Genomic DNA, 27,936 nt, shown 5'->3' with positions numbered 1-27,936 from the left:
TCTCACTTGTCAGGGTTAAACTCTATCTGCCACTTCTCAGCCCAGCTCTGCATTCTATGTCTCTTTGAAGCCGACAACAGCCCTCCTCACTATCCACAACTCCACCAACCTTCGTATCGTCTGCAAATTTACTGACCCACCCTTCAATTCCCTCATCCAAGTCGTTAATGAAAATCACAAACAGCAGAGGACCCAGAACTGATCCCTGCGGTACGCCACTGATAACTGGGCTCCAGGCTGAATATTTGCCATCCACCACAACTCTCTGTCTTCTATCGGTTAGCCAGTTTGTTATCCAACTGGCCAAATTTCCCACTATCCCATGCCTCCTTACTTTCTGCATAAGCCTACCATGGGGAACCTTATCAAATGCCTTACTAAAATCCATGTAATGTAACACCAACCAGGAAGAAGAAACATAAGTTTCCCTAGAGAGAAAAGGAAGAGAGAGATAGTCATGCAACTAAACAGCACCCAAGTAAAAGCTTGGTACAGCGAGGAGAAACTTGCTTATAAAGCCCTCAATCAGGTGAGAAAGTGAAGTCTGCTCATAGAAGCAAAGCGTAATTGCATTAATTTTGGCAACATGGAACTGCAACAACCAAAGAACATTTTTTCCCAATGTCTGGCTTCAGAAAAGCAAGTGGATACTTGAAACATATTTAATTCAGACCACAAGATACATAATCAGAAAACGAGAAATACCCAGCAAGTCAGACAGTATTCTTTAGAGCGAGAAACAGAGTTAAATGTTTTCTTAGGTCAATGACTTCTGAGTATTTCCATCAGTAATTCCAGCAGTTTCTGTTTTGGTTTCAGATTTTCAGTCTCTGCTTTTCAGACTGAAGGGAAGTGCTGTTGTTAGACTAGAGTAGAGACCAGCACTGTTGTACCTGGCAGAATAATGAATACCTGAAACTCAACCATTAAAACATAATCGAACAACTGATCCACAGCATTACCTTACTACAAAAACTGAAAAGAAAAGATAAAAGCCATGGAGGTCATTCCTGAAGTCCTACTTCACTGAGCTTTAAATGGTCCATACTTCAGACCTAAATAGAATTCACAGACTAATAAAGTAACTCAAACGTGTTACAAAAAGAACATATCACCAAGTATATAACTACAGGGAAGGCTAATTTTTCCAATTTTAAGGCATTTTATTTTTTTTGCATTTTCAAGCAGGACTATAAAACATGAGCCTTGGCAGAGAAGGAAGCAAAATACATGTTACTATATTGCCTAAATAAAGCAATACATTAACGGCAAATTCCAAAATTGCTCCAATAATTAAATGTCTACAAACTGATAAGTAAATTTCAACAGATTGAAGCCAAGGAAGTGTAGAACAAAATGAAGAAATTTAAAATAAAAGCAGAAATTGCTGGAAACACACATCACAGGTCCAGCGGTTACCTGTGGAGAGCAGCAGAGCTGACATTTAAGATAATCTTTCGGTTGAGCTAAAAGTCATCTACCCGTAATGTTAACCCACGTGCCGCTATATCTGCAGTATTTGTCTTTGTATTTGTATGAAAAAATACAAACAGGAAATGAAGTAACTGAAAATGCAGATGATATTTCTTTTAAAAAGTCATACAAAAGATGGAGGAATTGAGAAAAATAAAGAAGCTAAATCATTTCATCTAACAGGTTCCAAGTTACACAGCTTGATATTTTGGCAGGTAACTGAAGCAGTCAAAGTACCAGAACTTATATATGCACCGAAAAAAGGATATTGATATGACCATCATGGCTGCCCGAGAAGATGGCCTGCTTCTCATCATCAGTGTGGACTGTCAAGGATTGAATGGATTTGCTGTGCCCCTATAAAGTAAAACAGCCCAATCAAAACATTTTTGGATATATTTGGCAAATGCATAAATACAATGGTAGTTATTGTACGCAGTTGCTTTTGCAACCAAAATCAACTGTATAATTCAGGAATAAATAAAACGTTAGGCAAATAGATGGAACAATAGCTAAAATTCAGCAAAGAAAATGCATCAGAAACAGTACAAGATTGTTTGACGCTAGTTAGTAGCTGAACTGCAAATGACAAATGGGTTTACACAGTGCAGCAGCCAAGCAGCATAGAAGTGGATTCAAGAGCTATGCTGATTAGCCAATCCAGACCAGGATTACAACTGACCTCTTTAGTTAGCATAAGTAAAATGCCTTGGTTTGGTTTCCTGATTTAATCACTGATCAACAACCCTGGACAAAAATATGTGGGCAAATCTTAGGCAAAGACAAGATCGAGCTCAACTGTGATAATCCATGATCTTGACAGTCATCATTAAGGTATTAATAAAGGTCATTTGCAAGGGATACTGGCCGCACATGATGCTCATGAAATCACAGCCCAGCAATAACTTCCAAGAACAGAAGGGAGATGCATATAGGAAATAAAGTGAACAGATATTTTTGCCTGCTTTTTAAAATATTTTCCTTTAAACCAATGCTGAAAAATATTTGAGGGAAATGCAAGGTAAATTACTAAATGATTATAGTTAGAATATTAAATGGCCTGGGTAAAGACAGCACAGTGGTGCAGTGGTTAGCACTGCTGCCTCATGGCGCTGAGGACCCGGGTTCAATCTTGGCCCAGGGTCACTGTGTGGAGTTTGCACATTCTCACCCCCTTGTCTGTGGGGTCTCACCCGCATAAACCAAATATGTGCAGGGTAGGGGGATTGGCCACATTAATTGGAAAAATAAAAATATATAAATAAATAAAATTAATGCCCTGGGTAAACATCTCTCCACTGTAGAATACTGTAGAATACTCCAAATATTAGATTTAATCTCAAATATTCAGTACTTTTAAGAATCTACAGAAGTGAACAAGATAAACAACTAATATTAGATTGGACAATTGAAAAATAGATGGGGCTGGTGTAGTGGTATTGCCACTGGACTAATAATCCAGAGACTGAGGGCAGTGCTCTGCGGACCTGGGAGTGTGGTGAATGGGGAAAGCAGAACTCAATAACAAACTAAAATTAAAAGTCGAATAATCACCATGCAATCATTGCTGATTGTTGCAAAAAACCATCTGGCTCACTAATGTCCTTTCAGACACCAGGTCCACAGCAATATGGTTGACTCTTAAATGCCATCTGAAATGGAATATCAAGCTACTCAGCTAAAGGACAATTAGGGATGGACAATAAATGCTAGCCCAGCCAGCGACACCCACATCCCATGAATTAATCAAAAAAAGGAGCTGCACAGGAAACCTTTTTAGGGCCAGTTAATGATGAGCAATTCATAAATTGCGAAAGGAGGAATGGTCCTTAATGGTTAAGTTGGTTGATGCAGAGTATCTGTATCAACGATTGTATTCTTAGGATCACCGTATTTATTTTTTTCCTTCACAGGATGTTGGTGTCACTGTCCAGGCCAGGGTGTTTTGCCCATCACTCATTGCCCTCGAGAATCATTACTTTGAGGACAACATTTCTGACCGATCTTAAGCATCATCACAGCTTCAGTAATTAGCATAGAGAGACAAGATAAAAAATAGATGCATTTCAAACCATTTTTTGAAAAGTGGCAGCAAGCCATTAAATCAAATTCTTATTCCAAACTTTCATTTGCAATAAGACTGTGACTCAAACCAGGAATTAGCCTTCATAAATGTGTGTTGGTTCTATTGTTGTTCAGAGCACAACCAATTTACATCCACTGTAAAATTGGATTAACTAATTTAGTTAAGCTTAACTATTACAGTATTGGTATGCTCAGCATAGTGTACTACAGTTGATAAATCATCCATACTGCAGCTATTACAAAGAGCTTGAAGCTAGAGTACACTTTACAAATATATAAAGTCTGAATTCATGCTGTCTCAAATATTTGTATGTACAGCTTTCCCCCACTTATGACATTGCTGAAAAATGGAGTTGCATGCTATGAATTTAGATCAGGACATTTGAACTCTCAAGGCCCACTAACAATTCCATTTAAATCAATTCCAGCATGAAATTATTATTTTCGGTTCTGATGAAAAGTTATTGACCCGAAACATTGGAACTACCTCTCTTCCCTCAAAATGCTACCAGGCTGGAGAATTTCCAGCATTGTGCTTTTTGCATATTTTTAGCATTCATGGTATTTTGCTCTTGAAACTATGAATACTGTTTATTAAAGTTGATTAACTTAAGAATTAAGGAATATGATTAAGTGAAAGATATTAACCTAATCCACCTCTGAAAGGTGCAAGGATGAATGCTCTTCATGGTTAGTATTTAGCACTAAGAAAACCCAAGATTGATATTGGCGGCTCATCAACATCCTTGTATTTCATAGATCCTTTCATTTGCCTGTCACTTCTGAATTTGCTTCAGTGAGATTGAAAGAGCTATTTACAGTTCAAATCAGCGAGGTCCGCAGGCTTACGGAGTTACATGGAAGATCAGTATATTTGGAAACTGACCCAATAGGATTCACAATGAAGTGTCCCTCTCCAGATTACATCACCAAAGGCGAGTTTAAATATGACTGTGGTTTATAGCAAACACCAGATGCTTGTTGTAAAGTTCTCAGACCCAACAGTAGAACATTACTTCAGAGGTATTGTGAAAAAAAGGAGACATGCTGTGCAAGTTTTTAGTCTTGCGCTCATCAGCATGGATGAAGAAAGACAAAGAAAGCAAAAAATTTATATTGCATGAGAAAAAAGGTGCTGATTGGTTGGCAAGTCAAATTTGACTTCCCATGAGAGTGCACCAGGGAACTATTACCTCCCTGCACTTTTTGTTTAACTCCAAAAGGTGCAATTGCCTGGACATGTTGCTTTTTCCTGCAGAGGACAAGTTGCTGCATATTAGCAAGCATAAGTGAGTCACATTGCACCAGTACAAAAAATCATATTCCATGTAATTCATTTGGTGGTTGCCAGAACATCTTTTACATTATTACAGATCATTTGTTCTGCAAGGAACAAAACGTTTGTAAACCTGGATAAATCATTTACACCCTCTGCAAACAGTAGCATTGTGTTAACGTCACTGGATTAATAATCCAGAGACACGGTGAAGGTCTCAGGAGAGCCGGTTTTGAATCCCATCAAGGCAGATGTTGGAATTTAGACCCTATTAAAATCTGAATATTAGTATAATGATAGTAAGGAGTCTTACAACACCAGGTTAAAGTCCAACAGGTTTGTTTCAAACACGAGCTTTCGGAGCGCAGCTCCTTCCTCAGGTGAAACCCCAACTGGTTCATCAATGTCCTTTAGGAAATCTGCCTTCCATTCCTAGTCCTGCGACTCTAGATCCACAGCAATAAAATGGCTTAGAAAGCCACTCAGTTCAAGGGCATTTAGGGAAGGGCACATCCCATAAAATGAATAGGAAAAGCAAAGTATCGGTGTTCTTGTAAGATGATTGGCCCTTTCATGGTCAACTACAATGAAATAAGATTTTCTATTGGCAAGTATCACCAATTATTTATGAAAAATATATTGAAAAACTTTATTGCCACACTATCCGGAGAGCATTTTACTAAGAACGTTCTGAACACTTATCAAACAATGCCAATAAGCCCAAGCCAAATCACCACAGCACAAATTATGGCATTTTATTCTACAATGTCCTCTGTTGAAGGACAATATTTCTCCAATTGTTATAGCTCAGGATTGTTCTCGTCATGATAATCTCAATATAAATAGTAACACGAGCCCAAGAGGATTTGTTTCTTCGGAAAAGTTAATCTTTAGCAAAAATGATTTTCCAGGAACATAACGTCATAAAACATGTAAAAATCACAGCAAATTAAGGAAGATTATCTTGATTGATTCATAGAATCCCTGCAGTGCAGAAGGAGGCTATTCAGCCCATCAAGTCTGCGCCCACCCTCGGAAAGAGCACCCTTCCCAAGCCCATGCTACCACCCCATCTAAGTAAACCAATAGCCCCACCTAACCGTTTGGACACTAAGGGGAAATTTAGCATGGCCAATCCACCTAACCTACATATCTTTGGTCCGTGGGAGGAAACCACGCAGACCTGGGGAGAAAGTGCAAACTCCACACAGTCACTGGAGACCGGAATTGAATCCAGGTACCTGGCACTGAGGCAGCAGTGCTAACCACTGTGCAACCATAGCTGCATATTATCACATACAAAAAAATTTGCATAATGTATAAGCATTATACATATATAGATGAGGCTGGTTTAGCACAGAACTAAATCGTTGGCTTTGAAAGCAGACCAAGGCAGGCAAGCAGCATGATTCAATTCCCGTACCAGCCTCCCCGAACAGGCGCCGGAATGTGGCGACTAGGGGCTTTTAACAGTAACTTCATTTGAAGCCTACTTGTGACAATAAGCGATTTTCATTTCATTTTCATAAAGCACAAGAAAAAGGAGCAGAATTAGGCCATTCAATCATGGCTGATATTTTTCTCACCCCCATTCTCCTGCCTTTTCTTAGCACAGTGGTCTAAACAGCTGGCTTGTAATGCAGAACAAGGCGGCAGCACAGGTTTAATTCCCGTACCGGCATCCCGAACAGGCGCCAGAATGTGGCAACTAGGGACTTTTCACAGTAACTTTATTGAAGCCTATTTGTGACAATAAGTAATTATTATTTTCCCCATATCCCCTTATTAATCAAGATCAGATTTGTGCTCAAGGTGCTGTTACCCACAGGGCTACAGACCAATAGTTGGAATTAGACAAAATAGTTCTTTCTTCGAGCATAAGAACTAGGAGCAGGAGTAGGAAATTTAGTCTCTTGAGCCTGCTCGACTGTTCAACAAGGTCATTGCTGATTTCATCATGGTCTCATCTGCCCGTTCTCCATAACCCTTCAACCCATTTCCAATTAAACACCTGTCCAACTCCTCCTTAAATTTCCTCACTGTCCCAGCATTCACTGTACTTTGGGGTAGCGAATTCCACAGATTCATGACCCTTTGGGAAAAGTAGTTTCTCCTCATCTCGGTTTTAAATTCACTACTCTCGTTCTAAAATGCCCGACAAGAGGAAGCATCCACTCCATGTTTATCCATACCTTTTATCATCTTATTACCTCAATTGATCTCCCCTGATTCTCTTAAACTCGAGAGAGTATAGGCCTAAACTGGTCAATCTCTCCACAAGATAAATCCCTCGCCTCTGGAATCAATCTTGTGAACCTCCTCTGAACTGCCTCCAATGCCACTACATGTTTCCTCAAATAAAGGGGACAAAACTGTACTCAATACTCCAGGTGCGGTCTCACCTATGCTTCGTACAGTTGCATCAACACTTTCCTACTTTATATCTATTATAGCTACAAATGCCAGCTCAGGATGTCCAAAAAATTGCAGCAAGTTCATACAAAATTCCTTTTGTAATGAGTTTCCTTATTTTTTTTTAATGGCCAATTAATATATTTTCCCAAAAAGTAACAAATATAACCATGCAATTATTTTGTATATATTTAGACATATAAACAAGGGTGCGCATACAAACCACTGGACCATGGAAAGATAATTAGTTTACACACATCAGCTCCAGCTGCAGCTTCCCGACTACTGCACCCCACACTCCCACAGCTGTTGGTATATTCTTCCCTTTGCACCCCTACTCCTACTGTCAAATGATCTATTCTTAACACTTGGGGTTGGATTCTCTGTTTTTGGGACAATGTCCCCACATCGCCATAAAAACTGTGGACTTTGGAAAGGGCCACATATTCCTAGTCCTGCAGGGGGCTAGTAGGGACCAGGCAGAAATACGAGCCTCCGCACTTCTAGGTCAGAAGTCACACATGCAAATGGCGGGGGCCTCTAGTGGCCACGCCGTGCTCCATGGAGGACTTAGACCGCAGAGCTGGACATTAAAAATTGACCCCCCCCCCCCCCCCCCCCCCCCCCCCCCCCCCCCCCCCCCCCCCCCGATTGGTCACGTGCCAGACCCTGACCGGCTGCTCAAACGTTGCCCGGCCACGTACAAGGCCCCCACTGCCTTCCGATTGGCCCGCCCCTGACCAGGGCGGCTGCGGACTGAGTCCACAGCCGCCACACTAGTTTCCCGACTGGCAGGATCATGACTGGTCCACGCTGTCAGGAGTTCTGCCGGTCGAGGGCGGAGTGGGTCTCCAGCAATGACCGCAGGTAGGTGAAATGCGGCGTGGCGTACTCTCCAAGCACGCCACTTTCCGGGGCCCGCAGAATGGGACAACCGGCACCAGTCCCGATTCAGTGCGGGGAAATGGATTCTCCGCCCTGTCGCCGGCCGCGATTTTGGCGTAGGGGTGTGGAGAATCCAGCCCGTGGTCTTTTTCAGCTCTAGCCTGAACTCCAAATATCTGATTTGCAGATTTAAAAAAAACGTTGGTGTATTAAAATCTGTTTAATATACAATAGACGCACAATTGATCGGCTATTCAACTGGATGTTTCGTACAATTTTTTGAATTAAACTAATTCAAAGCATACTCTGGATACAGTGGCTCGGGACCGGATAAAAACAGACTGCATCGGCAAAACACAAGCCTGAACCAAACAGGAAAAGTAGTTAAGTAAGTTTCGACAATGTTTTCCCATTCTTCCTCCAGTTTTTATTCCCCAACCAGTCTCTTCACTCTCTGATAGCAGTTTAAAGATCTTCCCAGAATCATACATCTGCAACCAGCGTCCACAGTATAGTTCTCCAGATTTCTATGCAACATTGCATCCTTTTAAATCACAAAACAATTAATGGAGTTTTAGAAATTGATGGGTTAGTTTTCAGTGGTGGAGACTTAGAGTTTAGAAGATTCCGCCAACGAAACTATGGTAAGTGAAGAATAAGAGGTGACCTTATTGAAACACAAGACGCTGAGGGGATTTGATAAGGTAGATACCGGAAAAGGTTCTATTGCGGTAGAGACTAGAACCAGGGAACACCGTGTAAGAATAAGAGGTCATCATTTAAGACAAAGATTGGGAGAATTTTTCTCTCTGAAAGGGTTATATGTAGAGTTCTCTTTCCTAGAAAGCAGAAGAGGTTGTCATTAAATTAATTCCACACTATGTGACTGATTTTGATAGACAAGTGAATATTGGCTTATGGAGGTAAGATTGCAAAGTGAAGTTGAGACCACAATCAGATCAGCTGTGCTTATTGAATGGCAGTGCATGCTCAATGGGCTGAATGGCCTAATCCTGCTCACAAATCCTTTGTTCCAATGCAAGATGTGCTAGCCCTTTTTCCAACACTTGATAAATGGTTGGGCAGAATGGGAATTGGAATCATAGGGATAAGTCTGACTGAAAAGATCAAAGAGCCCACATGATATAATGGTCGTCATGTTACTGGAGGCAAAAGGCATTGCCTGTGAAAATCAGCCAGTCAAGGCTGACCAGTGCAACTGTAAGAAATAATAAAAAGTATTGTGGGTCTATTTCTGGTTATCTTTTGGGGGAAATACACACTAACAAATTTTTTGCTAAGAGATACGTGATTTGTGGAAGACCAATAAAACAAACTAGTTCTCAGTAACATTGTAACACTGTGGTGGCATATACTGCAACTAATGTTATTTTGTGGTAGTGGCTGAATGTTGTTTGTTTGTCTGCTTGTCGCATTTGCACCATTTGTATTAATGGACCAAATCTGCTGGCTCCCTAGATGTATGGCTGAGATCAACGGTGGAAGTCCTGATGGGTGTACCTATATCAAAATTTACCAGAAAGTTAAAAGTTCTGATGGGCAACTCCCTGCTCTCGAGTCCACAGTACTTACCTGGATAGCTACGGACATGCTGGACACATTAAAGTCTGATATAACACAGGGGCAACAACACAACTGACCACCCTCTTCCCCCCCACAATCATTCTCCAACAGGGTTACTGCTCCCCAGTGCCCCTACTCCCCACCTGACAATCAACCAACTTCCATCCGAACTACACCTACAAACAGACCTATCACCTCACCCCATTCACTAACAGTCAAAAACTGGACCTTTAAACCTATCATACAGCAGCCAATGCCATAGAAAGGGAGTTGTCCTGTTGTCTCCTGACTGTACTCCACTCTGGAGATCCCCAAGGGATACACAGCAGTATCAAGTATCAAGCGAGCAGCAGCTATTCACTTGGCAATGATGCTGCATGAAAGATTCAGAACCTTGCGTTTCAGAGTTAATATATGGCAACTTTTAATTTTGAGGGAGCTTGGGGGCAGAGGTGGACTAGGGCCAGGCACCAAAGCACAAGTAGAAATGTTAGAACAAAGTTTTCCAAGCACTGTATTTTATCAAGGCCTACATTAAAATTACTTCTCTCCCACCTAGTTTTAGGTAATATTGCCATGAAAAGTATTCCATTTCAATTCAGAAAAAGAACCTCTGGCGTAAAAATGGTAAATTTGTAAGGAAAATATAATTCTAATTACAGCAAAATAAGTACACAGCTTTTCATGTAATAAGTTTGTATGCTATGTAATTGTTTACAGTTGCTTTAATGGTGATTTATTGAATTGTTCAGAGAAGGGCAACAATAAAAACAGTTTAGCACCTCTGAACTAACCCCTTTCAGAACATCCAGCACTATAGATGTCAGTGTTTGGGGCAAACACATGAATACAGCAATTTCAATACCTTGAGAACACGGAGAGGCTTGCTGGGATTTGCTTTATCCAAATAGTTGATATAGCCAGAAAGTGAAACGCTCATCAAATGATTATTCTGCCACAAGCAGCCTAATTGTTGGTCCAGTACATCAGACCCCAAATTGAATGTTGTCACTGCAGAGTTGGCTTCAACATCCCATAGTTTAACAGTTTTATCACCAGAAGCAGAAAGTAGGTGCTTACTCTCGGGACTCCAACTAACCTATGGAAGATAAATGACAAAAAATAAAATATGGGGTTTCAACGTTAACTGGCTGTCAGCTTAAAATAGTTGCTAAATTACAACCAAGTCAACATGTATATACAAGTTTCAAACTGTACACTGAAGTTAATCAAGATTTCTCCATGACAACAACAGCTTCAATGTATTTCTTTTTTTTAAAAAAACCAAGATGAACAAAAATACAATAGTTAGATGATACACCAGAATGTTATCAAATTAGCAATGGAAAGAGGGATAATAAAAAAAAATTATATTTGTCTTTCAGTTCCCAAGCTAAGCTGAATTTCAAAGTTATACAAAGTAACAAACATTAGCTTTGTAGTAAATGTTTACAAGTTCATTTTAAGCCTAATGTAACAGACTGGTGGGCCTTGAAACAAACTTACAGCATATACACCTCCACTGTGGGCACTGTCACCTCCAAGAGCACATATCTGACTCCCAGTCTTCCCATCATAGATAAAAATCTATTTTGAAAAAATTCGCAAATTAATTAGTACTTAAAATGGAGAGAAGTACAAGGAAAAACTTGAAATCAGGTTTTGAATTTTTGCAAGAATCTCCAAATTGCATTTGCATGTTGAGATTCCCAAATAAGATGCATGCACTGACTGACTATTATAAATACAACAATGAAAGAAACATTTATAACATAAAAATATATTTAACACCTCCCCCACAAACAGAAAATCCTGTTTGTTATAATGGAATTATATTTTGTATCATCCAGTGTTCAAAGCTGCCCATTATTCCAAATCTTATGTTAAAATGTTGAATGACTCCTGAAATCACAACTTTCCCTAACATTCATTCAGCAGCCTTGCCTCCAACAGTTATTAACCAGACAAACTAATCAAAACTGCAGGGCCTCGTTTTTCCACACACAAAAGGGAACTGAAGCAGACACAGAACCTTTGCGTATGTAAATTGATCCAAATGCCAAATTCAGGTAGCCATCAGGCACTTTTTAAAATAGTGAGGACAAACATGGCGGCAGCCATGCACAGATTTTGGGCCCATAAATTGACATACTGTGTCCATCTTATGTTTAAATAAAGGGCTGGGAAGTATATTTACATATCTATAGGATGAGACAGAATATTAGCTCGTAACTGTTTAAAATTATTTAACAGATTTGGATTGTATTAAATTTAAGCCTAAATGTTGTCTCGTGTCTCTTGGTTATTTCCAGCTTTATTTGTTGCTTTCTTCGAGATGGTAGTTAAATATTTATTTTTGTTGACAATCAGGATCAATGATTATGGTTTGACAAGATACTTTTGCCAACATTTGCAAGTTTTATGCTTAAAATGTGGCATTTCACAGGACACATTTTCAGTTAATGTTAACAATACTTTTGTATACGGAAGAGCAAGAAAAGTATACCCCATCAAGAGCCAGCTGAGTAATATTTATTGGCAGGCATACACAGTATAACTGTTAAAGTAATTATGCACTGAACAGTGAACACATCTTAAAATATCTGTCATATTTCTATATGCATGTTTACACTTACTATACTCAATGCAGGGCATTTAAATCCTTGTAGGCACCAATTTGCAAGCCCTGTCATCTGCATAACTGAACGCATGTCTTTTTCCCCTTCTAGGTTGTTCACACCGTACAGAGGAAAGACAAGACACTTCTCTGAAGACATGAATTGGGATAAATAATTTAACATTCACAGTAGCCGTTTCTAAGATTTCATTAAAACTAAAGAAACACTGGACAGCCTTCTTCGAGGCTATGTCCAAAGTGGTGGGGGTGAGGGTGGAGCCATGCCCGATAGTGGCAGTCTTCGGGGTTTCAGACCAGCCAGATCTATTCCTGGGGAGGAGGGCGGACACCCTTGCCTTTGCCTCCCTGATCGCCCGCCGTAGAATCCGGTTTGGCTGGCGGTCAGCAGCACCGCCCAGAGCTGCAGACTGGCTGTCCGACCTCTCGGAATCTCTCCAAATGGAGAAAATCAAATTCGCCATCAGAGGGCCGGACGACGGCTTCCACAGAACGTGGGAGCCAATCATGCAATTGTTCCGGGACCTGTTTGTGGCCAACGTACAAGAGGAAGAATAGTCGGGTGGCCAAGAATCGGGGGAAAAGGACGGGAATGTGGGGGGGGGGGGGGGGGGGGGGGGGGGGGAAAGAGGGCTACGGGTTCGTTATGGGGGTTTGATGGCTAGCTAAGGCCCAAAACCATACTGTAAATAAATGCCTATAAACATGTGCCTCGGCCATATTGGGGAATGTAAAATATGTATGCCGGCTAAAGGGGGTGGCCACAGTTGTTATTATGAAGATGCTTACCTATAAACATAAATGTTAATTTTTGCGTGTTTTTTTTTCTCTCTCTAATAATTTGTTATTTGTTCAATATAAAATATGAAAACTCAATAAAAAACATTTAAAAAAAACTAAAGAAACAGATCCCAATGCCGTATGGTAATTAGACCAGCTTGCCACCCTTTGGAAATGCCACTGAAGCAAATTGTGACTGCTAATAGATTAAATATTGCCCCTGCAAAAAAAGGTACATACTGGATCACTATCGGAATTTTTTTAAATTACCATCAGCAAGAAAGAAAACCAGCTTTGCTCTTCTGCCAACATGCAAATTCAGGAAGATCAAACGGATCTAATTACATGTTGAGACAGAGTTCATAGCACTGAAATTTTCACCCTGAAGAAACGTAAGCAGTGAGCACTTACAAACTTGGAAATGAGATACTGTACTCTAGAATAATTTAGTTTAATTTTACCTGCCCATCTGCACCAGCTGAAGCAAACATGGTCCCATCAGGAGAATATCGCACACAGTTAACAAACCTTGAATGGTTCTGAGAAGAGAGAGAGAAACCAGTCTAGAAAATGTATTTCATAGGTACGAGATAAGACAATTCTTTTCTAGTTGAGATTTTAAATATTAAAGTAGAACAAAGGCCACACATAAATTTGACAATAGCTCATACCTGCCACAAAACAGACAGTAAACCTCATTGTGAATAACTAATTTCCTTTAAGTACCTTTATTATTATGAATGAAATAGGGAAAAAAAGCCCAACTAATGTCCTGAGACAAATAAACTCAACTAAACATTGACTAAAAGGAAAATCTTCATGGAAACTACCCTATCCACATGGCAAACAACATATGGTGGGCTGCCAATAATTATTCCAAGAAACATGGTTGAAATGTTGTGAACGCCTTGAGCCAAGTGCTGAGTTGATGATTCTATTCTGTCTCTTCTCAAAGTTCCCATCATTACCGCGAGTGCTCAGCCAATTCAAATGACGTTAAAAAGTGGAGTGTTGAAGATTTGTGTTTCATAGCTGGCTGAATTTCAATAAGACTGTTCCAGGACAGCTACAACACTGGCACCTATCTAATGAAAAAGTGCACAGGTATGCTCCATTCCCGAAGAAAAATAAGCTGAATAACTCCATCACAAAGAACCTCCACTGAATCCAACTGGGAGCTAATGTAGGGTAGGTCAGCAAGCACATGGGTAATGGGTGAATGGGGTTTGGTAAAGTTTGAACATAGAGCTTTGAAGGAAATAGGTTTACTGAAGGTTTGAGGTGGAGGCTAACAAGAAGATCATTGGGATATTTGATGCGTAAGCCACTTAAACCTGTTCTGCCATTTAAGGAGACCACGACTGATCTGTGACCCAACTCCATGTACCCACCTTTGCCCTGTATGCCTTAATACTGTGAGCTAACAACCTATCAATCTTCAATTTAAAATGAACTGATCGACTATCAATTGCCATTTGTGGAAGAATTCCAAACTTCTACCACCCTTTGTGTAAGAGTTTAAAAAAAAAAAATTGATGATATCTGAGCATCATTGGAGGTGCCAGCATTTGTTGTCCATTCCCAGCTGCCCTTGAACTGTGGGGTTTACCAGGCCGTTTTAAAAGGCAGCTTGGAGTCACCCACATTGCTATGTGTCTGGAGTCACATGTAGGCCATATCAGGTAAGAACAGCAGATTTTCTTCCCTAAAATACATTAGTGAACCAGATGGATTTTTACAACAGGCGATAGTTTGTGTCGCTCAACAAAATTCAAATATTTAAACAAAAATACCTTCCTGACTCATCCAACGTCATGATTCAGTCAGAGGTGATATCACCAAGCTCATTACTGTATTCTATAATTACCATCAGCACTGACTTGCCCCCACACAACTAAAGCACATAAGTTATGGATTCTTATTTAATCAATTTTTAAAATCAAGACAAATTTAAATATTCCTATTACCTGACAGTTTCCTTAATGTTAAATGCTCAAAGTACAGGTAAAAATAGGCAAATAACTCCTTTCCAGGAAGGCTGGTTAATATACCCAGGAGCAAACTATTTAGAATAGGGACAGCAAAATAGTAAATTCATTTCCAGCTTGTTTACCAAATTCAGTGGCATACTGCTCAAGTACAAATGTTTTTGCATAAATTAATTTGAAATATGACGGAAAAATTTCAAATTATCATTTTCTGCACAGATTAAATGTATTTTTTAAAAATAAATTGTTGGAAAATAGCAATTTATACCAACTTACTGCAAAAATATTCAACAGAATATTCCAATGTGAGGCTTTATTTTATGAGAATTGGTTGCTTGGAAGGTTATCATAGAATTTACAGTACAGGAGGAGGCCTTTTGGCCCATCAAGTCTGCACCCCAATAGCCCAGGCTTCAACCCTATCTGCGTAACCCAATCTAACTTTTTTGGGACTCTTAAGGGGCAATTCAGCATGGCATTCAGGTTATTGCTAGTTTTAGAACATAGAACATAGAACAGTACAGCACAGAACAGGCCCTTCGGCCCTCAATGTTGTGCCGAGCCATGATCACCCTACTCAAACCCACGTATGCACCCTACACCTGTAACACAACAACCCCCCATTAACCTTACTTTTATTAGGACACTACGGGCAATTTAGCATGGCCAATCCACCTAACCCGCACATCTTTGGACTGTGGGAGGAAACCGGAGCACCCGGAGGAAACCCACGCACACAGGGGGAGGACGTGCAGACTCCACACAGACAGTGACCCAGCCGGGAATCGAACCTGGGACCCTGGAGCTGTGAAGCATTTATGCTAACCACCATGCTACCCTGCTGCCCCTATTTTTATTTATTTTTAATTGAACATTTTCATTATAACAAAATGACAATAAAACAGATGCTTCAAGTTACAATATAAAAATAGCACAATCAACAATAAAGAGTTAAACCCCTAACATTAAACTAAAACCCCCTTAACAAGTGACTGACTCTTTTAAAAAGGAAATAAATGGCTGCCGTCTGAGGTATAACTTTTCTACCGCCCCCCCTAATAAGTAACCTAAGCAGAACCTGTCTCCGGATTATTAACGAGGCAAAGGCAAGGACATCTGCCTTCATGCCCGTCTGCAGCACCGGCGAGAGCGACACCCCAAAAACAGCTACTAGCAGACAAGGCTCCTGTTCGACTTTAGGAATCTCTGAAATGGTGTTGAAAGAGATCCAAAAGCTCAATAACTTGGGACATGACTAGACCAGGAGAGTATGTTCACTGGCCCCAGAGAACATCGTTCACACCGGTCGTCCACCCGCAAAAAACACACTAATTTGCGCCTTGGTCTGATGACTCTGTGCACCACCTTGAACTGGTTCAAACTAAGCAGAGTTCCATGGGACGTGGAGTTGAACTCACAAAGAGCCTGGCTCCTCCTCACCTCCGCATCCAGAATAGGACCTATCACCCTCCCATTTCCCCTTCACCTCATTCAATGAAGCCAACTCCACTGATAGAAATACACCTCCACCAGACATGACCAAAGACAAAATCCTCGGTGGTACCAAAGGGAAAAGAAGGAAAAGCCGTATGCAAAAACTATCATAAATCTGGAAATATCTAAACAAATTGCCTTGGAAGTTAAAATTTCTCCGACATCGCCTCAAAGCTGGCAAACTCACCCTTCACGAACAGGTCCCCAAACCTCTCCAAACCCTTCCCCTCCCATAACCTAAATGTAGAGTCTAAACCCGCTGGCACAAAGAGATGATTACTGCAAATAAGGGTCAACAACAATATGGAACCAAATTTAAAATGCTGTCTGAAGCGCTTCTAGATTCTCAGGGTGGACTCCACTACCGGATTTGAAAATCTTGAGAGAACGGAAGTGAAGCAGTTACTAAAGCTCTCAAACTAGAGCCTCTACAAGAACACGTTTTTATTTTCTCCCACATTGAACTCTGATCACCTTATTTCTCAATATTGACAGTCCAATAATAAAACAACAAATTGGGTAAAGCTAAACCACATATCTATCTCTATGGAGGAATGCCCTGGGGATTCTTGGGGTCTTGCCCACCAAATAAAAGAGGACATTAGTTTAACTCTGAGAAAGGCGGCTTTGGGGAGAAAAGTGGGGAGACACTTAAAATCAATGTCCTCACAAAATTTTTATTTATTTTTCATAGTCCAAACCATGCCAGCCAAGGACAGGGGAGGTTATCGTACTTCTGCAAGTCAGATTTGACCCCATTTGTCAGACTAGCATCATTTAATTTATGGAGCGAAGATAATGAAAGTTAGGTCTGGCCAGGCATACCATGTCCCCAGATAGGCCGTTCCCTGGGCAGTTAACCGGAAAGTATTTGCTCATCTACCCAGAAAAGGAGCCAAAACTCCTCAGTAGCTTCATTATCTCATCTATAGTGGAAACAGAGTCTGTAACATAAAGATGATTATTTGCATACAAGGACACTATGCTCCCTCCCCGATTTATCCCCCTCCACTAACCGGAAGATCTTAACGCTATGGCCAGCGGTTCAATTATTAAAGCAAATAGAAGTTGAGCCAATGGAAAGCCCTGTCTTGTACCCCTATCCAGCAGGAAATAACCCAAGCACAAGGCACTTGTGCAAACATTAGCAGTGGGAGCCCTATACAGTACACAAATCCAGGATATTAACTTTTTCCCAAAACCAAACCTCCCAAGAATCTCAAAGAGGCATCCCACTCCATCCTATCAAATGCTTTTGCCGTATCTATGGTAACACTCACTTCCAATTCGGGCACTTGAGAGGTGGAAAGGATAATATTCGACAGCCAACATATTTGGCCAACGATTGCCAACTCTTGACGAAGCCTGCCTGGTCACCTGAGATTAGCTCTGGGAGGCAAGGCTCCAACCACTGTGCAAGCACTTTTGAAAGCAATTTAGCATCTGTATTCAAAAGCGAGTTGGTTTGAAACAGTCCACATGCCACACGATCAGAGAGCTGGAGGCCTCTGCAATAGGCAACAAACCCAGCACAAGGAGTCATTGAACATATCTAATATTAAAAGGAACCAACTGCCCTGAAAAATTATAAAACTCAATACGGAATCCATGGAGGGCTGGGAGCTTTATCCATCTGCATTAACTCAATGAATTTCATAATTCGCTAAGGGCCCAATAAGGATTCCAACTCCTCCCCACTCTCCGCCACTGGGAATGATAAACCCATCCAAAAACTCAAGCCATGATCAAATTCTCCTCCGGGGGTTACGACCTATAGAGATCCCGATAGAAGTGTGTTTCAAAAGCCACATTGACCTTAGGTGGGGTGGAAACCAAGCTGCCACCAAGTCTCTTATCTGCACAACCTCTCAGGAAGCAGCAGTGCCACCTCAGCTGATGGCATAAAAGGCGACTGGCATTCTCCCATGGTTCATAAAAAGCCCTCCTCGAACATCGCTGCCGGTGCACCGCCTTACCTGATGATAGTAATTCAAATTGTGTCTGCAACTTTTTCCTGCTCACTAGCAACTCTGGGGTAGGGGCAAGTGAGTATTGATGGTCCATCTCCAGGATAGAGTCCACCAGCCTCTGCTGCCCCATCCTTGCAGACCATTCAATATGTGCTCTGTAGGAAAATGTCACCTCCCTGATGACAACCTTAAGAACTTCCCACAACACAGAAGGTAAGATTGACTCACTCTTATTGAATTTAATATATTCCCCAATGGCAGAGGATGTGCGTTCACAAAATCTTTTGTCCACCAACAACGCCGCATCCAATCATCATGGCGGGCATTACGACGGATGTGACTCACATCAAATCCACAAAATGTGGGATATGATCCGAAATCACAATCACTGAATACCCCGCCCACTTCAGTCATGGGAGGAGGCCCGAACAACCACAAAAATGTCCATACTGAGTAAGCCTGATGGACATATTATTTATTATTAATAAATTGTTGTCACAAATAGGCTTCAATTAAGTTACTGTGAAAAGCCCCTAGTCACCATATTCCGGTGTTTGTTCGGGGAGGCTGGTACAGGAATTGAACCTGCACTGCTGGTCTTGTTCTGCATTACAAGCCAGCTGTTTAGCCCACTGTGCTAAACCAGCCCCTCAATAACCTTTTATTGTCACAAGTATGAAATTACTGTGGAAAGTCCCTCGTCGCCACATTCTGGCACCTGTTCGGGTAAGCTGGTCCAGGAATTGAACCCATGATGCTGGCCTTGTTCTGCATCACAAACCAACTGTGTAGCCCACTGAGCCATACCAGTCCTTTTTTTTTGGGACATGGAAAAATAAAGAAAATCACAACCGTCCCACCACCCCTATCTGCTCCATGAAAGTCACGCCTAATGGTGTTAGAGATTTGGGCCTGGATTGGTCCAATCTCAGATCTAGAATACAATTTCAGTCCTCTCCATGATTAGCTGATGCGAATCCAAATCAGGAATGGAGGCTAGCAACTTCGGCACATAGGCATTAACGAGGACCACTGGGGTGCCCACTAAGGGCCCACTGACAATCACATACCTTCGATTACAATCCGTCAATATAATAGTGGCCAAAAATGGAAGCCTTTTATTGATCAGAATTTCTGTCCCCGCCAGGCCCTACCGTCAAAGCCAGAGTGAAATACTGACCCATCCAACCCTTCCGCAACCTTGTCTGGTCCCTTACCCACAAAAGGAGTCTCCTGCAGAAACACATCAGTACTCAGGAGCAAATATCCTCTACCTTTTTACTGGACCATTCAACTCCCTACATTCCAGGTGACCAACCAAATTGCAGGCCTCCAACCCCACCTCAAGCCAGAGTCAGCCATTTCCACCAAGAGGGGCCATTAAACAATTACTTCAGTATACTGGCACCAAGCCCACCCAAGATGCCCACCAAACCCACCAGAAAGACAAAACAAAATCTGTAGTCACCTTCAGGTACTATCCCTGCCCCACACCCCCTCTCCCCGCTCCCACACAACACTACACCCAAATGTACATAAAACAACAGTAAGGCGAGCAGAAACACTAAACCCTACTTTTACAAACCCTCGCCCAAAACAAAACAAAAACACTAAGCTCATTATCAAAAATGTAAGTAATATAACGAGCTGCAGCTACCCCCATTACTTCGCGCCCATTGGCTAATTCTTCAGCTCGCAGGGCAGGCCTCTGCCCAGAATGAAAAAAAAAAAATGGGAAAAAGACAAAGTATAAAAAACCCTGAAAACATATTTCCCAGGCTTCCGCTGCAGCAGCATGAAGTAACAGTGGCATCTTGGGTTACTCCCACACAGGTTTCTGCACTATGGGCTTCTCCGCCCGATCGGAAGAATTAAAAAATCCCAGACTTACTCAGCAATGAAATTGACCGCAAAGAGTGCGATGTTGAAAGTGACATCGAAGAGGGGTGGAAGGGTAAAGTTACAAACGATGAGCCCGATCCAGGAGGCATCAAAGATGGCGAAGAAAGCAGCTATGGCCATCACCCTTGACAGGACAGGGGTGGTAGCCAGAGAATTAAAGAAATTTGGTGGAGAAATGGACGAAAGCTTCAAAAAAATTGGTCAGGGATTGAAGGCTTCATTTAAAGCCATGGAGGAAGCATTGGGCTCAGAAAGGGAGCAACTGAGCAAAACAATTGAAGCAGTAGGAAAAATTGAAGAATGTGTAGGAGGCCTTATCCAAGCACGAAGACAGACTTACATCCTTGGGAGGTCGAAATGGTGATTGCCGAAGATAGGGCTTCAAGGCAAAGTTGGATGATTTAGAAAATAGATCCAGACGTATGATCCAGAGGCCGATGGGTCTCCCCAGGGGAGCTGAGGGTGCAAGGCCCACCAAATACTTTGCTGCAAAGTTTTCCCCATTGATGAGCAGTCATGGAGGTATTTGCTGCGCCAGAGCTAGACAGGGCACACTGGGCCTTGAGACAGAAACCATGACCAAATAAGCCATCTCAAGCGGTGATCATTTGGTTTCGTAGTTTTCAGAGAAAGGAGTGGGTCCTGGAATGGGCGCTACATCAACTGGGATGGCAACATGGTAGGATTTATCAGGACATTGGCATGGATCTGTAGAAAAGACAGACGGCCTTCTGTTTAATCAAAAAGAGTGTGATTTGGGTTTGTGTGCCAGCAAAATTAAGGGTCACGTTTGACTCAAAAGATTTCTATTTCGAAACTTCAGAGCAGGCGGAGGGCTGTATCAAAGATAGTGATCTTGACATGGCTTGAGGAATGTGGGCAGGTGGCATGTTAATATTTTACTGTTGGGTGGCACGGTAGCGCAGTCGTTAGCACTGCTGCTTACAGTGCCTGCGGACCTGCGTATGATCCTGGCCCTGGGTCACTGCCCGTGTGGAGTTTGCACATTCTCACCATGTCTGCTTGGGTTTCACCTCCACAACCCAAAGGTATGCAGGTTAAGTATTAAAAAAGTTAATATTTTACTGTTTTCATTGTTCATGTTCACTTTGTTGAGTTGGGTTAATGGTGGAGATGGTTTGGATGGGGTTGTTTCCCCTGATCTTTTTTTTTTAATATAAAAAGATTTTCTTTCTTTATGAGCTTAGTAGTTGCTGGAATGTCGACCGGGGGAGGGGGGGGAGGGGGGGGGGGGGGGGGGGGGGGCAGACTCGATGGGCCGAATAGCCGCCTCCTGCACTGTATGGTCTATGACTATGCCTTATCAAGCTGGTTTTATTAAGCCCGATGGATCTAGGCGGGGTGGGGGGAAAGAAGTGGAAACTTAACAGTGATCAGATATTTCCCTCTGCTCCACCATTTAGGTGGGAAGAGTCACCCCCATGGGCCTGTGGCCTGGCATCAGTGAAGCGATGACATTTTGTGTTGGTAAAGACTGACTAGCGTACCCCTACAAGGCTGGTCATCTGGAATGTGCAGGGCCAGTCAAAAGCACCTGGGTTTCTGCTCATTGGGAGCCAGTGAGACATTCCTCAGGGAACCCAAGTGCACGAGCAAAATCAGGCGCAGCTTCGGAGAGCCAAGTTTTCCATTCAGGATTTGACAGCAGGGCCCGGGGTGAGGTTGGGGAAACCCATCAGCTTATTAAGGGAGGAGAACACAATTGAGTGTTGGACCCAAGGCTAGATCATTCTCGGCCAAGTTCACTGGTCGAAAGGGGTATGGCAAAGGCGTTAATTGCTGTGGAAGTCAGATTCAGAAAGAGGACTGTTAGACAAAAGGTGCCCATTGGCTTAGATTCCTGTATAAGAGGCAATTTGTAGGAATACATAGTGTATAAACAATGCTTGTAATTTTATAAACTAAGAATTACTAATATCAGAAAGGACACAAAATGGCTGTTAGCTGAGCCAGCAATACTAAAAGACACAAAATGGCTTTTAGCTGAACTAGCCACATTCCTGAACAATCATTAGCTGGGTTAAGTTACAAACTGGTATAAACAACATCATTTAATTACAGACAGCAGAGTTAGTCAGGGGGTAAGAATGATTGAAACAGACATGGGAAGACTTAACCAGTGACTGATAACAGCTCCACAGGACAAAGAGCATTATGTATCCTCGCCAGCTCAAGGTCTCCAGGGGCAGGCAGGAGACATAACTTTGACACTTAGTATGAGTGACTTCTTCATGAAGTCAGGGGGTAGTAAGGGGCCAACCCACTTTACGGAATGTCAAACCTAATTGTATATATATATATAAAACTAATGTATGTAACGCATAAGCAAAATTATTGGACAAGGTCCAGCCGAAATGGGCTGTGTAGCTGTTTTGAAAAATATAAGAATAGATGTTTTGCTTTGTTCGGTGCAGAGACGGTCTGGGACTTTAACAGATGGCATCTCCCCACCGGCGAAATAAACTGTTTGTTGCAAGGACCAGCAGCCCTGGAGGTTGAGTGATTTCTTTGTGATCCTCTCCTGCTAACAATTGCTTTTATGGAAACATCATGGGGGGAGAATAGATTATATTTTGAACAATGACAATGGGAAGAAAGTGGGGAACTTATCTTTAATGAGGTTAGTTCGCTAGCTTAGGGGAACTGAAAGAAAAATATGGGCTCATTGGGTTTGTGCATTTCCAAGTGCACAGCTTGGTCTAAAAGTACTTTTTAGCCTTTCCGATCAAGCAATCTTCTGCCTTGCTCGAGAGGATCTTATCATGCTCTAGTTCAAATATATACGTTGGATATATACCGGCAGATGATGGGGGAGGAGACCCGCTCTGATGAGGGTGTGAAGGCAAAGTGGACCAAGGTGCTGGGTCCGCTCTTGGGAGGAGGTGGTTTGGAGTGAGGAATATGAACTCAACCTGTGCGAGGCAGTCTCATCCAGCTGAAAGTGGTGTTCCGAGCACACCTTACTTTCTATTTACTAAAGGGGTGGATGCTAGATGTGATCGGTGTTTCGGAGGGGCCGGCGCATCATGTGCACATAGTCTGGTCATGCTCAAATCCAGCAAACGTCTGGAGGTTCTTTTTTGAGACTATGTCGGCAATCCTGAACATTGGGTTGGAGCCTTGCTGATGGGTGGCGCTTGGAGGTTTGTCATGAGAATGTCACTGCTCCTTCCTCAGGCCTTTGAGGAAGGAGCAGTGCTCCGAAAGCTTGTGATTTGAAACAATCCTTTAGACTTTAACCTACTGTTGTAAGACTTTTTAAACTTCTATTTCTTGCTAGCTTACTCGCTCATTCTAATTTCTCCCTCTTGATTATTTTTCCCAGTCATCCTTCGCTGTTTTTGAAAAGTTTCCCAAGCTTCTGAAGTGCCACTAATTTTTGCAGCATTGTGCAACTTTATTTCAATTTGATATCAGCTACAAATTCCTTGGCCGGTTAAGGATGGTTCATTGAGTCTCTCTCAATGAAAGGCATCTTTGTTGAGGTTTATGAAATATCTTAAATACTGCCTCTGCTTCTCTACAATTTTATCTTTCAAGCTATTTTGCCAGTCCACTTTTCCCAACCCTATTTTCATTACTTTGAAATTGCCTTTAAGGCTCAGGTTTCTCACCCTCAAACTATTCATGCAATTCAATCATGTTATGATGATTCTTGCTTCGTGGATCCTTTATTAGGAGATTTATTAATCTGGTCTCATTACCCATCATCAGAACTAAAATAGTCTGCTGCCAGTCAGTTCCAGAACATAACGTCCAAAGAAACTAACGTAAAAACACTGAACTCAAGATTAGCTTTGCCAATTTGATTTGTCCAATCTACAAGCTGATTAAAATTGCATACACAATTATTGCAATACCTTTCATACAATCCCCCATTTCTTGAATTGTACTCTATTTTACAGTCTTGGTTGGGGGCTGAACTGACTACTGCCAGTCACCTCTTCCCCATGTTATTTCTTGGTTACCTTTGCACAACATCTCCATAATGGCCATCAAATCACACTCATTTATTTCCATTTGCACTGTTAAGTCATCCATCTGGTGACAAATACCTTGTATGCAGTCAGGTAAAGAGCTATCAACCTGGTCTATCATTTTTCTCTATGACCCTATTTGCTGCTCGTGTGTAAATGATCTATCCCTTTGTCACACTCTGGCTATTACCGGATTGCTACTTTTGTCTCTTGCCTTGTCATTTCTCATTGACTTTCTAAATTACCCCTTACATGTCTTCCCTAACTATTTAGTTTAAAGCCCCATCTGCAGCCTTGGTTTTACGACTCACCAGGACACTGACCCCAAAGACGTCCAAGTGCAGCCATTTCCAACTGCACAGCTCCTTGTTCCCCAGTACTGGGGCCTGCACCCTCCGAGTCAAAACCCATTTCTCCAATCTCAAACTTTGAGCCATTCCATCAATCCTCTGATTTTACTTACCATCTGCCAATTTTCTCATGTCGATATACAGATATGATCACCCCAGGTGTGATAGGCAAAGCACAAACTAGACAAATCATAAATTCAAGAAAATTTAAACGAACCTAATGTAATGTACTCATTTAGAAAAGTAAAACTGCAAACTACTTAAAATTTGTGAACTTTTGTATGATGGGATTATAATTTAGTTACTCCACAGTTTTAACTGCATAACTCAAAACGGGGTCTGTTCATCAAAACATTTCAACATAGGCCACTTACATTGATTGTAAAGCTGAATTTCAAAGGCAGTCCTTCAAAGAACACGCAGCTATAATCATCACTTCCAGTCACAACTCGGAAAGGTCGATTCGGCTTAAAAGCGATGCTGTTTACAACTTTGCTGTGGCCAGTAAGCGAGCCAACAGAAGTTCCTGTATCCCACTGGAAGACTGCTCCATATCTGCAATGATTCAAACAGAATCAATACTCTTATTCAATGTAAACAGGTACGATACAATGCATGTGGTTTACTTCTCCACAGTGCTGTGAGCTTTCTTCAAAGTGTCCCAATGAAGTCTGTGCTGCTTCTGTAACAGTTCTTCGCCTCTGCCCTCATCTCACGCTGGGCATTCCCAGGATTCCATTCTTACCACATTTGACCACAGTGCCACCCCTGTCCTTGCCCCTCAAGAATTCCAGCTTGTTCAACTCTACATTCAGATTTAACATCATCACTCTCAAATTTTGCATGAAGTTCTATCAAATAACGATCATTTTTTTCCCCCCAGAGAATCTTTTACAACAAGATTCCTAATTAACGCCAACCCAATTACAATAGACTGTTCCCTAGTCGACACAAACATTTTTCTGGATAACACGAATGCATACCGTGACCTCATCCTCCTCGCGACTTTCACCCATTGGGACAACGACTGGAACTACCCCAAGAACAGTAAGTGCTGGAAAAATTCAGAGGGTTCAGCAGAGTGTAACATAGAGTCTAAAATGACCCTTTGGTGAAGAGTTATACTGGGCTCAAAATATAAACTCTTTCTCACTCCACAGATGCTGCCTCACCTGCTGGGATTCCAACACTGCTTTAGCAACAACCAACTGGGTGCCATTTTTAAAAAAAGTGAAAGGATGGAGTCAAGATGTTTTTTGCACTAGCTAGCATTATTCAAGTTCAGAAATGATTAGACCAACAATGGCAGCTCAGACTGCACTTTTATCCAGTTTTCACTTATTTCTTTAAAGGAATGTATCCTGGGCTTGGTGTACCATTTCCCCATAGCAGCACACAGCTAAAAACACAAATTTTACTATTTTGTAGGGGTTAAAAGCGTTGCCAGTCAATTAATTAGAGTTTCTACTTTACATTTGTTGCTTAGAATGAATCTTTTCTGCAAAGTAACTCACCCATATAGAATTCACTTCCATTCTTGTCTCATATGCAACTGCTGCTAATTCCATAAGGAAGATGCTCCGCATATAGCTGCATTGCTAACTGCTGCCTGCAATACTTTCCTAAGTAATGACAGCAAATTTCTGAGATGCCTTATTAAGATTAGCTTCAAAATAACATTTTGATTGCTAATCTCAAACGAAACAGGGTAGTTAATTTCAGATGCCCCCAAGCGACTAATTATGTAAAAAGAAAAAGGGTCCAGTCTTTAGAAATGATTTCCCAGTGACCACAGGATGTAAACAACTTCAACTCTACCAATGAAACCACAGGTTTTAACTTGCACTCGAGTTAAAGTGTGCTACCCTATTGGATAGAATAAGAACTCTAGGATTTCATACATCACCGGATGACTATAAAAGGGTAAAATATTGCAGATGCTGAAAATCTGAAGTATAAACAGCAAATACTGAAATATTCATGTTCGACAGCATTTTGGAAATGAATATGAAGAAATTAGCACCGAGTCATGGAGCTAGAAATGGGAAAGGTCCAGCGTTTTCAAAAACAACAAGAACTTTAAAGCTCTTCGTGCTCACAGTTTAGTTTCTTTCTAAAAGATGCAACTATCCCAATTTGGATAGAGGAATTCAAGACAGGAATCAAGTATTTCTGCAGATAAGCATTTTTAGGATGTAAAAGTCTCTATTTTGAAAAAAAAACACGATATCTTTTGCTATCTGAACATAATGCAGTATACTAATACAGCACAAAGTAGACACATCCAAAAAAAAAAATTTGCCGAGTTTTCATCACTCTTTTTTCTAAACTTGTTCCTTATTCTGTAATTTGTGGACTTACATTTCCTTTCCTTTTCCAACAACTGCAACTTTTTGACTATCCCCAGACCAACAAATATCTTTGATTGTTCCTGAAAAGGGTTGGTACTCATGCTTCAATAGGTGTTCCTTCTGGGTAGTATCCCAAATGCGAATTTTTCCAGAAATATCTGTTATAATACAAAACAAAAACTTACTTTAAGGTGATGTGTAGCACACCAAACAAAAAAAATATAGAAAACCCTTCAATACTGGTGGATTGTCAAGTAGGCCAAAACGTCCCTCAAACTCTTAACGTTCAGAAATGGTAACCATGAAACTGTCTATTGTCATAAAAAAAAACTACTGGCTTCACTAATGCCCTTGAGGGAAAGAAATCTGCCATCCTTACCTGATCTGGCCTTCATATGACTCCTGACCTACAGCAATGTGGTTGACTCTCAATTGCCTTTGAAATGGCTGAGCAAACCAATCAATGCATAGTCAATAGGGATGGGCAACAAGTGCTAAGAATTGCAGCACCCACACCCCATGGAAGAATTAAATTACTTCATTGCCATAATATTACTCCAGCTCAAAACAAGATTATCCTGAAGAAACTGGACGTCTGATATTTAATATTGCAGGAAAATCTGTGTCTGCCCAATTCCTATTATTTTTGTGAAAAGAAAATTGCGTTTGATTAATAATTAGAGCTATTTGAGGATGTAATAAGCAATGTCGATAAAGGGGGACCTATAGACGTGGCCTACTGAGATTTCCAGA

The 27,936-nt window shown here is 41.4% G+C and overlaps 1 protein-coding gene across 1 annotated transcript in view; it reads right to left on the bottom strand.

Moving 5' to 3' along the window:
• wdr1 (WD repeat domain 1) overlaps positions 1 to 27,936 on the bottom strand; it is a 76,550-nt gene that overhangs the window by 29,574 nt on the left and 19,040 nt on the right. The window contains exons 4-9 of the mRNA XM_038791650.1: positions 27,194 to 27,341; positions 25,207 to 25,387; positions 13,592 to 13,669; positions 11,222 to 11,302; positions 10,581 to 10,814; positions 1,743 to 1,830 (exon numbers count right to left, since the gene is read on the bottom strand). Coding sequence (XP_038647578.1) covers positions 1,743 to 1,830; positions 10,581 to 10,814; positions 11,222 to 11,302; positions 13,592 to 13,669; positions 25,207 to 25,387; positions 27,194 to 27,341 — 810 coding nt within the window. The remainder of the gene's footprint in view (positions 1 to 1,742; positions 1,831 to 10,580; positions 10,815 to 11,221; positions 11,303 to 13,591; positions 13,670 to 25,206; positions 25,388 to 27,193; positions 27,342 to 27,936) is intronic.

This window comes from Scyliorhinus canicula, chromosome 3, assembly GCF_902713615.1.
Source record: "Scyliorhinus canicula chromosome 3, sScyCan1.1, whole genome shotgun sequence".
Lineage (NCBI taxonomy): Eukaryota > Metazoa > Chordata > Chondrichthyes > Carcharhiniformes > Scyliorhinidae > Scyliorhinus > Scyliorhinus canicula.
This window is presented reverse-complemented; position numbering and strand designations above follow the sequence as displayed.